This window comes from Zea mays, chromosome 2, assembly GCF_902167145.1.
Source record: "Zea mays cultivar B73 chromosome 2, Zm-B73-REFERENCE-NAM-5.0, whole genome shotgun sequence".
Classification (NCBI taxonomy): Eukaryota; Viridiplantae; Streptophyta; class Magnoliopsida; order Poales; family Poaceae; genus Zea; species Zea mays.
Genome location: NC_050097.1, coordinates 38681665 through 38695552, shown reverse-complemented (window position 1 = coordinate 38695552; position 13888 = coordinate 38681665). Strand labels below are relative to the sequence as shown.

Below are 13888 nucleotides of genomic sequence, written 5' to 3'. Positions count from 1 at the left end.
AATATACTACACCGTAGTGGGCTGCCCTATAATCTAGATTTGGGGCTTTACTGTTGGAGCGAGGTGTTTTGTTGGTGCCCTAAATTTTATAAAATTTACTTATTTTTAAATTATAAGGCATTTTTATATAAGGCATTTTTATAGGTCACGTTGTTGGAGATGCTCTTATATCAATTTTGGTGGAATCAATTCACTCGTAATGTATATACTAATTATTAGCTATTAGGAATGTGGTGGTGATGGATCAATTCATTCTATTCTATAAACCAAATAAAAAAGTAAGAAGTGAGAAGAAGATGGATCACTTAATTTCTCAAACCAAACACACTCCAAAGGAACCAAAATAAAGTGCAATTAGGTATTAGTTCGAGCTGAGATGGGAAACAAATGAAAACATGCACGTGTGCATCCAGCAGAGCTATGGAACTCGTACCGTGCCGATCCCGGAGCTTACCATGAGGTAGGAAGAACAAAGCGGTGATCGTGTCGTCATCTCCCCTGGCGTGTCAGCCTGCATGCACGCCTCGCGTCTAATCGGACATCGGCGACCATGTGTTCCATCGTCCCATAAAAAACCACGAACACATATCTCCCACTCTGGCAGTCTCCCTGCAGCTAGCTGCGCCTGTGCTTGCATGCATTGCACCTTGTCTCTCACACATCAGCAGCGGAGCAGATCGAGCCATGGCGCTTCTCTCGCTCCTCGCCTTCCTGCTGGCAACGGCTGCAGCCCCCGCCGCAGTCGCCGCCGTGGGCAACGCAACATACGACGGTAGCAAGACGGACGCGTCCCCGGCGGTCCTATGCAACGGCGAGGGGTGTGAGCCACCGGCGCAGCCGCTGCCGATCTACGGGTACCCGTCACCGGCGGCACCGTCGCTGCCTTCCGCACCGCCGGCGCCGCCATCGGCCCCGGGGTCACAGACGCCGTGCCCGCCGGTGACCGTCGTCTGCTGCGGCGGTGCCGGGGGGCAGCTGCCACAGCAACCGAACCGCGAGCCTCCTGGCGCCGGTGGCTACGTGCCCTATTACAACACCTCAGCTGCCTCGCCTCCTGCGCTGCTGCTCGCTCCCGTTACTGGTGGTTACTACGTGATGGCTATGGCTTGCATCTTTTTACTGTGGACTCTGGTGTAGTTACTCTGGCATCTAAAACGGTATAGATTCTATCTTGGGTTAATATATAAAACTCCTGATGAAGGAGATGTATACTCGACGTATATTTGGGGTTCCAGGGTAAATAATGTCTTATATGTAAATGGACTTTGTTGGCGTCTCCATTATCCTCTGATAATGCAATAAGGTGGACCAAGCTGCGTGTCCTCTTGATTGTGAAACTGTAACACCCACTTGGTAATTTGCTAGAAATAATACCAATAGGGAAACAATTTCTCTTCATGTGAGTTTGATCTTTATGCATCATCTTATGTGAACATCATGCCCAAAAACAATTAATAAAAAAATATATATACTACCAAATTATGCATCATGCTCGATTTTCTTGTGTGTGCATTACTTGTGACAATGTAAAAATATTATAAAAATGAATATGTTAAATCCAAAGTGGAATTTAAAACTGTGAAGAAATGTGGGGGGAGGAAAAGGAGTACAAAAATAAAATAAAATATATGCAAGACAAATAATATAAATAAAAGTAAGACCATTATGCTCAAATTATACTTTCAATCTAAGAAGAATTCACCAAAAGATTTAAGTGTGAAATTTGAATTCAAATGAGATGGGAAAAATATAAATCAGAAAAAGGAAAAGTAAAAGATTAAAGGAAGCCTGCGCTTGGGCCCTTTCTTCCCTGGCCGGCCCATTTCCCCAATCTCCCCTACGGCCCATTCCATGCAGCTCGGTGCCACTGACACCAGGACCCCACTGGTCAGCTACCTCCTGCGCACTCAGCCCTACCTCACGCACGCGCGCGCTTGGCTGGTCGCTCTCGCGCCCGCTCTCTGACTTCTTGGGCCCACTCGTCAGGACCACTCCCTTCTCCCCCGCTCGGTCGCAAACAGAAGCCGCAGGCCGTCGCGCTCCTCTCGGCGCGCATGGCGGGTGTGCCGCGAGCTGCAGAATCCGTTGACGCCATGCCCTGGATTCCAGGCGCTGTTCCGCGGGCCGGATGCCCTATTCCACCGCGCGGACGGGCCCCTGGTTCCTCCCCATGGCGAGCTTCTCTACCGCGTCCCTCGCCGCGTGCGGCTCATCTTCTTCCGCTCTTCTTCCCCGAAATCCGCGGGCGGCACGCAACAAACTGAGCGTTTCTCTCGCTCCTCGCCGCGAACCTCGGAAGTCCGGTGGGAATCCATCGCTATCTGCCGCGAAACTACCTCCGATGTGTGCGCTGATGAATCTCTGGCGCGTGGACCGCGTGCCCAGTCCGTTCATCCCTGCCATGGGGCATTCCAACAGAATACGGCGATGGCGGAATCCTTGCGTCGCGGACTTGGTCCTCGGCTGGCTATATAACCCAGCCGTCGTCCCTGCTCGTCACCAGAAAACCATCGTGGCGCATCGAGCACAGAGAGAGAGACCAGGGAGGAGGAGAGAGAATTTCGGGCCGCCGCCGTCCAACTCGTGGGTAGTGTCGCTCGGGCACCCGCGGGGCGTTCCAGGGCCGCGGCGGGGCACCTGGAAATCACGGCGACCACCAATTTCGAGCGGGGCATCGCTGCGCCAGAGCAATTGCTCGCCGTCGTCCTCTCGCCGTCGCGCCTCCGCCTATCCTCGCGACCAGAAGGCTCCCGGCGACAATTCGCGGTATGGACTCCTTCCCTGTACGCGCGTCCGCCCATATCGTGTGTAGCAGCGTCCTGGGCTTCGGATTTGGTCATTCGGACCGTTGGTGATTCTCGCCGGTGATGGCGCCACCGCGGGCGGAGCGCCGCCGTGCCTGTTCACCAGAGAGGAAACGAAGGGAGAGCGCGGGCGTTCTGGACCGTCGATCGTGGGATGGACGATTGGGATGGCTCTGCGTGTACCCCCTTTCACATAGGTTAACAGGGACCGTAGGATCGGAAGGGTTCGGGTGCGATTGAATCTAGGTTAATTAAATCTGAGCCGTTGGCGCGCGATCCAGCGGTATCTGGGAGCGCCAGTCCTGAGCCAGGGAAGATCTAATCTGGGCCATCCGCGCCTGATCGAGCGGCCGATAGCACACGATACCCCTTCGCGGGTCAACTTTACTAAAGAGACCCCACAGTCTTAAGTAATCAACCCGCCGTCCAGGTAATACTATTCACTGAGTCTAGGCATTTATGCGCGCGGGCCCCTGGACTTTCTGAAAAATGTGGCGCAGTCCAGAGATAGAAAATCCAGGGAAAATGAAATAGAAATCCATTTTTAATATAAAAATAATTTCTAGAATTTGTTAAACCTATAGAAAATTCATATGAAGTCCAATTTAATCCATTCCAGATCCTATAATTTTATAATATTATTGTTTATCATCTTGTACCACTGTGTTGACATGTCTGTCACATTAAAATTTATATCTCATTTAATCTTGTACAAAACACATAGAATCTTCAGAAAATCATAACTCCTCCGTTTTAACTCCGATTTGATCCGTTCAAGTTGCGTTAGTCTCGTAGCAACGAGTATATCATTATTATGCAGTATGTTCTTATGTTTGGTGTGATGTTAATTTTATCTATACCATGTATGTTTGTATTGCTACGACTAGAGCGAGGACACGAGTCATCTGAAGATCATCCCGGTACCTGAATCTCAAGGCCCAGGCAAGTTGTGCCCTTGATCACTTCTTTTTACCTACTCATGTTCTGATTAATCATAATGATCTGCATAGGTTAATTTTGATGGGACCCAATAGGTTACCCTAGTTTGATTATCTTTATACCTTGTTTACCACTGAACTTTTTGGGTAGTACTTGCTAGTGCTTTATGTGGTTTTGGGTATGAAGATACATTATTCATGATTACACTTTTATTATCAGTTTATTATTTCTGTTCATGATAAGATCATTATGTTAATTGGAACATGGAGCGACCACCCGGGAAAACAGTGCTACCACAAGGGTTTAATGGGACGCCCTTGGCTGATTAATTAGGAAAGCTAGTGGAAGACTACCTTACCTGAAAGGGGCAAGGGCAGTAGGGGAGTGGTCAGTGTAGGGAGGCCCTCGGGAGGATTTTGCTGCGATGGCGGTCCTGCAAGGGATTCCTGCATTGGAGCTTCCTATAAACTGTAGCGGGTTTTCTGAAGCTAGTGGAACTTTGTAAAGGCCTCGCAGTGTTACCCTGCCTCGCCTCCTCGGTAGAGGTGTATGGGAAGTCGCGATCCCTTGGCAGATGGGTAACATGACTTGTGGGTAAAGATGCGCCACCTCTGCAGAGTGTAAAACTGGTATACTAGCCGTGCTCACGGTCATGAGCAGCTCGGACCCTCACATGATTAAATTATGGAACTTAAACTCAATTTGTCATATGCATTGCATCGCAGGTGAGGTTGTTACTTTTGTTCTACTACTTAATTGGGTTGGTATTTACTTATACTTAGTAATTGCTAATAAAATTTTGACCAACTTTAAAAGCAATGCTCAGCTCTAACCATCCTCTTTGGTAAGCCTTACACTTCACGTGAGCTCCCATCTTTGGCGAGTTCATGCACATTATTCCCCACAACTTGTTGAGCGATGAACGTATGTGAGCTCACTCTTGCTGTCTCACACACCCCACAGGTCAAGAACAGGTACCGCAGGATGAAGCGCTTGGAGGATGCTGCGATGAGTTCGTGAGAGATCTAGGTCGTCGTCTCCCAGTCAGCTTTGGGTTGCTGGACCGTTGTCTCCTTAGAATGTAATTATTTATTTATTTTGTATAGAACTCCTATTATAAGTAAAGTTGTGACATTCGATCCTGTGCCATGATTCATCATATGTGTGAGACTTGGTCCCAGCACACCTGGTGATTATGTTCGCGCCCGGGTTTTGGACCCCTAAAATCCGGGTGTGACAGAAGTGGTATCAGAGGAATGTTGACTGTAGGACGAAACCTAGATAGAACTGGACAACCATTATCTACTTACCTCTGCTACTCTGATTCTTTTCTAAACGTTTCTTAATCTTTTCTCATCTAATTCCGCTTACTCTAATTATTCTTACCTTTTCATTCTAAGGACAAATGTGGATTTCACACTTTGAAATCCTGTACCTAAAGTGACCTTTAGGAATAGGAGACCTACTCTTAGGAACAAAAACAAAATCATTTTTTTATAGATATCTGTGAACTTCAATGTTTGTTCTTATGATACTTGTTTGATTTGGATCTTTGATTGAGTGTGATGAGTTGTGGAGTAATATCCACAATTACACCTGCATATGCATATAGAAAAAAAATATGCTCATCAAAATAACTAGACAAACTAGATTATCCCTCATTAAAATATATCTAGCTTAATAGATCCATCTTATCTTAAAATATACTCTCCTACCTTAATAGATTCATCTCATCTTAAAAGATTTTATCTTATCTTATCCTAACCACTTTGCTTATCTCATCCTGGAGTAACCACCATGATCTAATCCAAAGTAATTAGACATTATCTAGTCTAACCTAGTTGTACCGATCTAATCTAGATCCCATCTAATCTATTATGATCCAATTTAAAGAGAGTGACCTAAGAAGTTAGTTAATCCTGGTGAAATACATTAGACCCTGCTCCTATAAACAAGTTTGAGATCCTAGATCAACTCAGTCATACCCAACAACTTGACCTACATAATAGATCTATCTTAACCTCCTGTCCCAAACCCGGATGGAGACACCAAAGAGCAAGAAGGAGGAGATCAACCTCGACATGGAAGAATAGGAGTCAAATCAGATCTCGAGATGATTCAAATTTACCACCTTGGACGGAGTCTTCCCTCACCAAGTTCTTCTTACCATCAGCTAACCTCACTCTGACCATCTCTCTTCTTACCTGTGTGTCTAAACATAGAAGATACCCATGCATTTTTAAGTACTTGCTAAATAGTATTTTAAAAAGAGAAAGAGAGAGACTCTTAATTTTTGAATCCATTAGAAACTACAATCTCACTTATAAACCAACCTCGGTATAACCCTTCTGCTTACTAATCTCGAGGACGAGATTATTTTTAAGGGGGGTAGGATTTGTAACACCCACTTGGTAATTTGCTAGAAATAATACCAATAGGGAAACAATTTCTCTTCATGTGAGTTTGATCTTTATGCATCATCTTATGTGAACATCATGCCCAAAAACAATTAATAAAAAAATATATATACTACCAAATTATGCATCATGCTCGATTTTCTTGTGTGTGCATTACTTGTGACAATGTAAAAATATTATAAAAATGAATATGTTAAATCCAAAGTGGAATTTAAAACTGTGAAGAAATGTGGGGGGAGGAAAAGGAGTACAAAAATAAAATAAAATATATGCAAGACAAATAATATAAATAAAAGTAAGACCATTATGCTCAAATTATACTTTCAATCTAAGAAGAATTCACCAAAAGATTTAAGTGTGAAATTTGAATTCAAATGAGATGGGAAAAATATAAATCAGAAAAAGGAAAAGTAAAAGATTAAAGGAAGCCTGCGCTTGGGCCCTTTCTTCCCTGGCCGGCCCATTTCCCCAATCTCCCCTACGGCCCATTCCATGCAGCTCGGTGCCACTGACACCAGGACCCCACTGGTCAGCTACCTCCTGCGCACTCAGCCCTACCTCACGCACGCGCGCGCTTGGCTGGTCGCTCTCGCGCCCGCTCTCTGACTTCTTGGGCCCACTCGTCAGGACCACTCCCTTCTCCCCCGCTCGGTCGCAAACAGAAGCCGCAGGCCGTCGCGCTCCTCTCGGCGCGCATGGCGGGTGTGCCGCGAGCTGCAGAATCCGTTGACGCCATGCCCTGGATTCCAGGCGCTGTTCCGCGGGCCGGATGCCCTATTCCACCGCGCGGACGGGCCCCTGGTTCCTCCCCATGGCGAGCTTCTCTACCGCGTCCCTCGCCGCGTGCGGCTCATCTTCTTCCGCTCTTCTTCCCCGAAATCCGCGGGCGGCACGCAACAAACTGAGCGTTTCTCTCGCTCCTCGCCGCGAACCTCGGAAGTCCGGTGGGAATCCATCGCTATCTGCCGCGAAACTACCTCCGATGTGTGCGCTGATGAATCTCTGGCGCGTGGACCGCGTGCCCAGTCCGTTCATCCCTGCCATGGGGCATTCCAACAGAATACGGCGATGGCGGAATCCTTGCGTCGCGGACTTGGTCCTCGGCTGGCTATATAACCCAGTCGTCGTCCCTGCTCGTCACCAGAAAACCATCGTGGCGCATCGAGCACAGAGAGAGAGACGAGGGAGGAGGAGAGAGAATTTCGGGCCGCCGCCGTCCAACTCGTGGGTAGTGTCGCTCGGGCACCCGCGGGGCGTTCCAGGGCCGCGGCGGGGCACCTGGAAATCACGGCGACCACCAATTTCGAGCGGGGCATCGCTGCGCCAGAGCAATTGCTCGCCGTCGTCCTCTCGCCGTCGCGCCTCCGCCTATCCTCGCGGCCAGAAGGCTCCCGGCGACAATTCGCGGTATGGACTCCTTCCCTGTACGCGCGTCCGCCCATATCGTGTGTAGCAGCGTCCTGGGCTTCGGATTTGGTCATTCGGACCGTTGGTGATTCTCGCCGGTGATGGCGCCACCGCAGGCGGAGCGCCGCCGTGCCTGTTCACCAGAGAGGAAACGAAGGGAGAGCGCGGGCGTTCTGGACCGTCGATCGTGGGATGGACGATTGGGATGGCTCTGCGTGTACCCCCTTTCACATAGGTTAACAGGGACCGTAGGATCGGAAGGGTTCGGGTGCGATTGAATCTAGGTTAATTAAATCTGAGCCGTTGGCGCGCGATCCAGCGGTATCTGGGAGCGCCAGTCCTGAGCCAGGGAAGATCTAATCTGGGCCATCCGCGCCTGATCGAGCGGCCGATAGCACACGATACCCCTTCGCGGGTCAACTTTACTAAAGAGACCCCACAGTCTTAAGTAATCAACCCGCCGTCCAGGTAATACTATTCACTGAGTCTAGGCATTTATGCGCGCGGGCCCCTGGACTTTCTGAAAAATGTGGCGCAGTCCAGAGATAGAAAATCCAGGGAAAATGAAATAGAAATCCATTTTTAATATAAAAATAATTTCTAGAATTTGTTAAACCTATAGAAAATTCATATGAAGTCCAATTTAATCCATTCCAGATCCTATAATTTTATAATATTATTGTTTATCATCTTGTACCACTGTGTTGACATGTCTGTCACATTAAAATTTATATCTCATTTAATCTTGTACAAAACACATAGAATCTTCAGAAAATCATAACTCCTCCGTTTTAACTCCGATTTGATCCGTTCAAGTTGCGTTAGTCTCGTAGCAACGAGTATATCATTATTATGCAGTATGTTCTTATGTTTGGTGTGATGTTAATTTTATCTATACCATGTATGTTTGTATTGCTACGACTAGAGCGAGGACACGAGTCATCTGAAGATCATCCCGGTACCTGAATCTCAAGGCCCAGGCAAGTTGTGCCCTTGATCACTTCTTTTTACCTACTCATGTTCTGATTAATCATAATGATCTGCATAGGTTAATTTTGATGGGACCCAATAGGTTACCCTAGTTTGATTATCTTTATACCTTGTTTACCACTGAACTTTTTGGGTAGTACTTGCTAGTGCTTTATGTGGTTTTGGGTATGAAGATACATTATTCATGATTACACTTTTATTATCAGTTTATTATTTCTGTTCATGATAAGATCATTATGTTAATTGGAACATGGAGCGACCACCCGGGAAAACAGTGCTACCACAAGGGTTTAATGGGACGCCCTTGGCTGATTAATTAGGAAAGCTAGTGGAAGACTACCTTACCTGAAAGGGGCAAGGGCAGTAGGGGAGTGGTCAGTGTAGGGAGGCCCTCGGGAGGATTTTGCTGCGATGGCGGTCCTGCAAGGGATTCCTGCATTGGAGCTTCCTATAAACTGTAGCGGGTTTTCTGAAGCTAGTGGAACTTTGTAAAGGCCTCGTAGTGTTACCCTGCCTCGCCTCCTCGGTAGAGGTGTATGGGAAGTCGCGATCCCTTGGCAGATGGGTAACATGACTTGTGGGTAAAGATGCGCCACCTCTGCAGAGTGTAAAACTGGTATACTAGCCGTGCTCACGGTCATGAGCAGCTCGGACCCTCACATGATTAAATTATGGAACTTAAACTCAATTTGTCATATGCATTGCATCGCAGGTGAGGTTGTTACTTTTGTTCTACTACTTAATTGGGTTGGTATTTACTTATACTTAGTAATTGCTAATAAAATTTTGACCAACTTTTAAAAGCAATGCTCAGCTCTAACCATCCTCTTTGGTAAGCCTTACACTTCACGTGAGCTCCCATCTTTGGCGAGTTCATGCACATTATTCCCCACAACTTGTTGAGCGATGAACGTATGTGAGCTCACTCTTGCTGTCTCACACACCCCACAGGTCAAGAACAGGTACCGCAGGATGAAGCGCTTGGAGGATGCTGCGATGAGTTCGTGAGAGATCTAGGCCGTCGTCTCCCAGTCAGCTTTGGGTTGCTGGACCGTTGTCTCCTTAGAATGTAATTATTTATTTATTTTGTATAGAACTCCTATTATAAGTAAAGTTGTGACATTCGATCATGTGCCATGATTCATCATATGTGTGAGACTTGGTCCCAGCACACCTGGTGATTATGTTCGCGCCCGGGTTTTGGACCCCTAAAATCCGGGTGTGACAGAAACAATCTGTTTTTAGGCTGTCGCCAGAGGATCATATGCAATAAATGGCCGCAAAACCACATGGTAGACTGCGTTGTTTTACTAGACTGTATTGTATTGTTTACTTAGAGCATCTCCAATAGTTATGTAAATTTAGTACCCTAAATTATAGATTTAAGAAGTTGCTAAAACACTTTAAGGAGTAGAAAAATGTATGTGCTCCAACAGTTCCCTATTGATTGGTTGCTAATTTTGAAAGTTGTCTATGTCAACATAAAATAAGCGAGCATGCTTTTTATTTTTAACTGAGTCGGCGATAGAAATCAATATCAACAACCTTTCCTTATGTCTTGAGAGGTCGAAGTTATCGATAGAAGACCAGACGGCCACGGTAATGGCATAAAGACATCACAGGATGTGCTCTGACGACGCCTTGATATAAGAGGTTGTCTAGCAGTGGCGGTATCAAGATATCTGGGCGCTCTAGATGGATTTGTGGTCAACAGGACAGTGAGACAACACAAAACAATGACAAACGTGTGATTTTCACGATGGATTTAGTACCAACATTGATTTAGGGAGTCCCAACAAGGTTGGTAAATGTATGGATGGAATTGGGTTCTATAGGGAGTTTATAAATTTAGGGAACTGATTTACATAACTGTTGGAGAAGAGTTTTTCTCGAAAACTTGTTAAATTCATATTTAGGGACTTGTTTATATAACTATTGGAGATGCTCTTAGTGAAGTTAGAAATAGAAAACTACCATGAGTTTAAAATAGAAGACTGCCACGTCGTCATCAGGTTTGAGGAAATCCGGTTTTGACCAATTTTGCACGACCTATTTTTCTGGTTTTCTAAGTTTAGAGATCCAAGTCACATAGCGTGACAAGTTCGAGAACCACTGATGCATTTTACTTTTAATGGTTTTCTGAGTTCAGAGATATAAATGACACAACGTGACGAGGTCCACTGATGCATTTTACTCTTAAATAATGATTCGCATACAGTTGTCTTTTTATATGAAAAAAATTCAATCATTATAATGGGCAAGTGACAGCCTTCATATACTGTCTAAAGCAAGATCATGTCATGAATCAGTTGAAGTATAGCTAAACAGCAACTCAGGCCATTTTTGGCCAAAACAGGCTGCTTAACAAGTCCAGACGTTACAAAGAAGAGAAAACTTGAATGCCTAGGATCTCATTAATTAGTGCCATTTCATTTTTACTAAAAACAAGTTGTGCTTGCTTCAGAAGTCCAGACTGCCGCTGGCTTAAAACAGATTGCTTAACAAGTCAAAACTTCACAAACAAGAGGTAACTTGAATGCGTAGGATTTCAGTAATGCTATTCCATTCCATTTTACTAAAACAAACTGTAATTGCTTCAGAAGCCCAAACTCTACACATCATCTGCGATTCCTACTAAAGCACAGAATTTCATCGAACAGCTCAGCAAAAAAGCTTAGGATACTGTTCACCTCCTTTTAAAGTATGAAACATCTTTTTCGCAAACTGAGAGCTCAAACCGAATCAGGAATGGTCAGGTTATTTGTGCTATTTCAGGGAACACAGAGAATAGTTCCTTGATAGTTCTCCTTCTAGTCTCTTGTGTGTTCTAGGGAAGAAATTGTTCTCCTTCAACTGTTCTTATCCAATTATTTGCAACACAGAGAACATACCTACTTACTAACCAAATCAATGGTCCAATGTTAGGGTGCCTTACAAGTATCGAAGTTCTAGCTAGAACAGGGTATTGCTTTGTAGGTTTTGTTATGATGACTATAAAAGATGCCAAATTGCCAAGGTGTACTAGCATTTGTTATTAACTTGTCAATGGACAAATGGATTATGATAATTGTAATCCTTCTGACATTAGTTCAATCCATTAACCATGCATAGGAAGTGGTGTCATCATTAGCCAGCCAGCAAAGGTGTTATGGTCATACTTGACAACCAAATGACCACTCCAGGTAGGGTTTGGTAATGAATCAAGATTTAAATATTTCTTCGTGATTCGTTTGAGCCCTTAATTAATTTTAGTTTCAAAAATAATTATAAATAGCGCCTGGTCTAAATACGATACGATCCTTAAATTTTATAGTGTAAAATTTAGAGTCCATTACCACTTCTCCTAGGTGGTGCTGCAACGAAACCCACGGCAACAACTTCTTTGGAGACATGTACTTGGACCCTGATGAATGGTTGGAAGGCATCAGTGCAGTGGCAACCACACATTTTTTTAGATAATGGAAAAACATCATTCTAGTCTTTCCCTCACACGTAGAGTATGGCCAACAGATTACATCACCACATAACAAATATCACCCAACTGAATTCAACAGAGAACAAAACAACTATGAAAAACAAAACAGACTTTGACGACATCTAAACAACAGTGACCCTGTTCGTAAATCTCCAACCAAAATAAGCGAATATTTGGATAGACGTCATCTCCAATCGCCAACATGCCAACTTTATTAAATCCTCTTCGTCCTTCTGGAGTTTAGCCCAAAGTCTAAGCCAACGCGTCATTCGAAACATCACCTGCAAATAAGTAACCATGGGGGATTTATCAAAAACTAAATCATTCCTACTAGTCCAGATAGCCTAACATAATGCCGTGACACCTGTAAAAATCATATTTTTTTTAATTTTTTATGTTACCCTTAAAGCACATGTTGTTGGCATGAGCTTCAAGGACCGAAACAAAAGGTTAGTTTGTGGTACAGATACGTGGGGGCGTGTTGCTGTGATCGAAAATGTCATTTTTCATGTCTCTTGGTATCAAGAATTTTATATCAATTTTAATTCCAACTTAGGTACATGCAGCTGGGTGCTGAAGCTGTGCATGCTGCAAAGCCTAACGTCCTGCGGCTTGTTCGCTGCGGCTTTAATCCAACTGCGGCTGCGGCTTCTACAGTATTTTGTCTCTAGGGATTGCAGCCGCAACAGTATTTTGCAGCTGCAACAGTGCTCTCGCATGGGCAGCCGAACAAGCTCCTGGTTATTTTTTCGGGCCTGGATATTGACAACACTCTCAGCTTCTTTTTTTTCTTTTCAAAATGGACCTGGACAGGGCAGTTTGGGCTCTGCAAAGGGGGTTACTGTATCAGAGATGGCATTTTAGCTTATGATGAATCATATGGATTTCTATCATGGGACTGGTGCACAGCTAGCTCTCCAATCACACCATTCCAAGGTTTGGCACTTCATCTATCTAACTAATGTTAGTCTTCAACGCTATAAGAACCACAGCTAAAATATGTCAATGAGCTTGTTGTTTTATTACACATTTTTATGATCAAAGTATGCTCAAACCTCAAAGTAACTAATGTTAAGAGGAACTTGAATTTTGTTCTAATCTCTCTTCTCTTCGAGTACAACTAAAAAATATATGCAGGGAATCGTCTACACGCCCTTGGATCAATGTGTCATCATTTGAAACACTTTTGCTCTGCGCGTGTTTGGTATAACTTTTTTTTGAAGAGTTTTTTTGAGGTTCTGAATTCGTGTTCTGAATTCGTACTAGCTGTCACTAGAATCTAAATATCAAAGGGTTTATGTGTGGAGAAAGATAAAGGAGCTCGTAGGATTTAGGATCTAGAAAGCAACGGATTTCTCCTGTCGCGACGACTCACGAATCCTACATTCACATTGATTTTGACTATTTTTACGGAAGTAATTCTTACACAAGCGAATTGAAAAACAAAAACGTTTGACTGATAGAATCGGATTCCGATGGCCAGAATTTAAGCTGAAACAAACACCCCTCTACATAGCCAAATCCACTGACAAACAAACAAAATCGTCGAGCCTACGACACAAGAGCGTGTTATAGGCACCCACCCCAAGCAAGGCAAGAGACAATCCTGCAGTGGATCGTGAGCCTGAATCAGCTTCAGGACAAGCGTTTTGGTCTCTTCAGTAGCTAGTATGCTCTGCTTGCTCATTCCCATGCCGGCCGCCGTCGCTTTCCACCCTTTCAGTTGGACGCAACCGCAGCAGCATGTGGCAGTTCTTAGGTTACAAGCAAACGCATCCTGCACTGCACGTCGCGCACGCGCCAGTGCTACAGAGATGTCTGCACTATTTCAATTGCAACCGATTCCAGCGGCACGT

The 13888-nt window shown here is 44.9% G+C and overlaps 1 protein-coding gene across 1 annotated transcript; it reads left to right on the top strand.

Moving 5' to 3' along the window:
- The first annotated feature begins 479 nt into the window (after positions 1-479).
- On the top strand, positions 480-1397 carry LOC103646305 (H/ACA ribonucleoprotein complex non-core subunit NAF1). The gene has a single exon (NM_001351687.1). The coding sequence runs from the start codon at positions 685-687 to the stop codon at positions 1135-1137; it is 453 nt and encodes a 150-aa protein (NP_001338616.1). The 5' UTR covers positions 480-684; the 3' UTR covers positions 1138-1397.
- The last annotated feature ends 12491 nt before the right edge of the window (positions 1398-13888 follow it).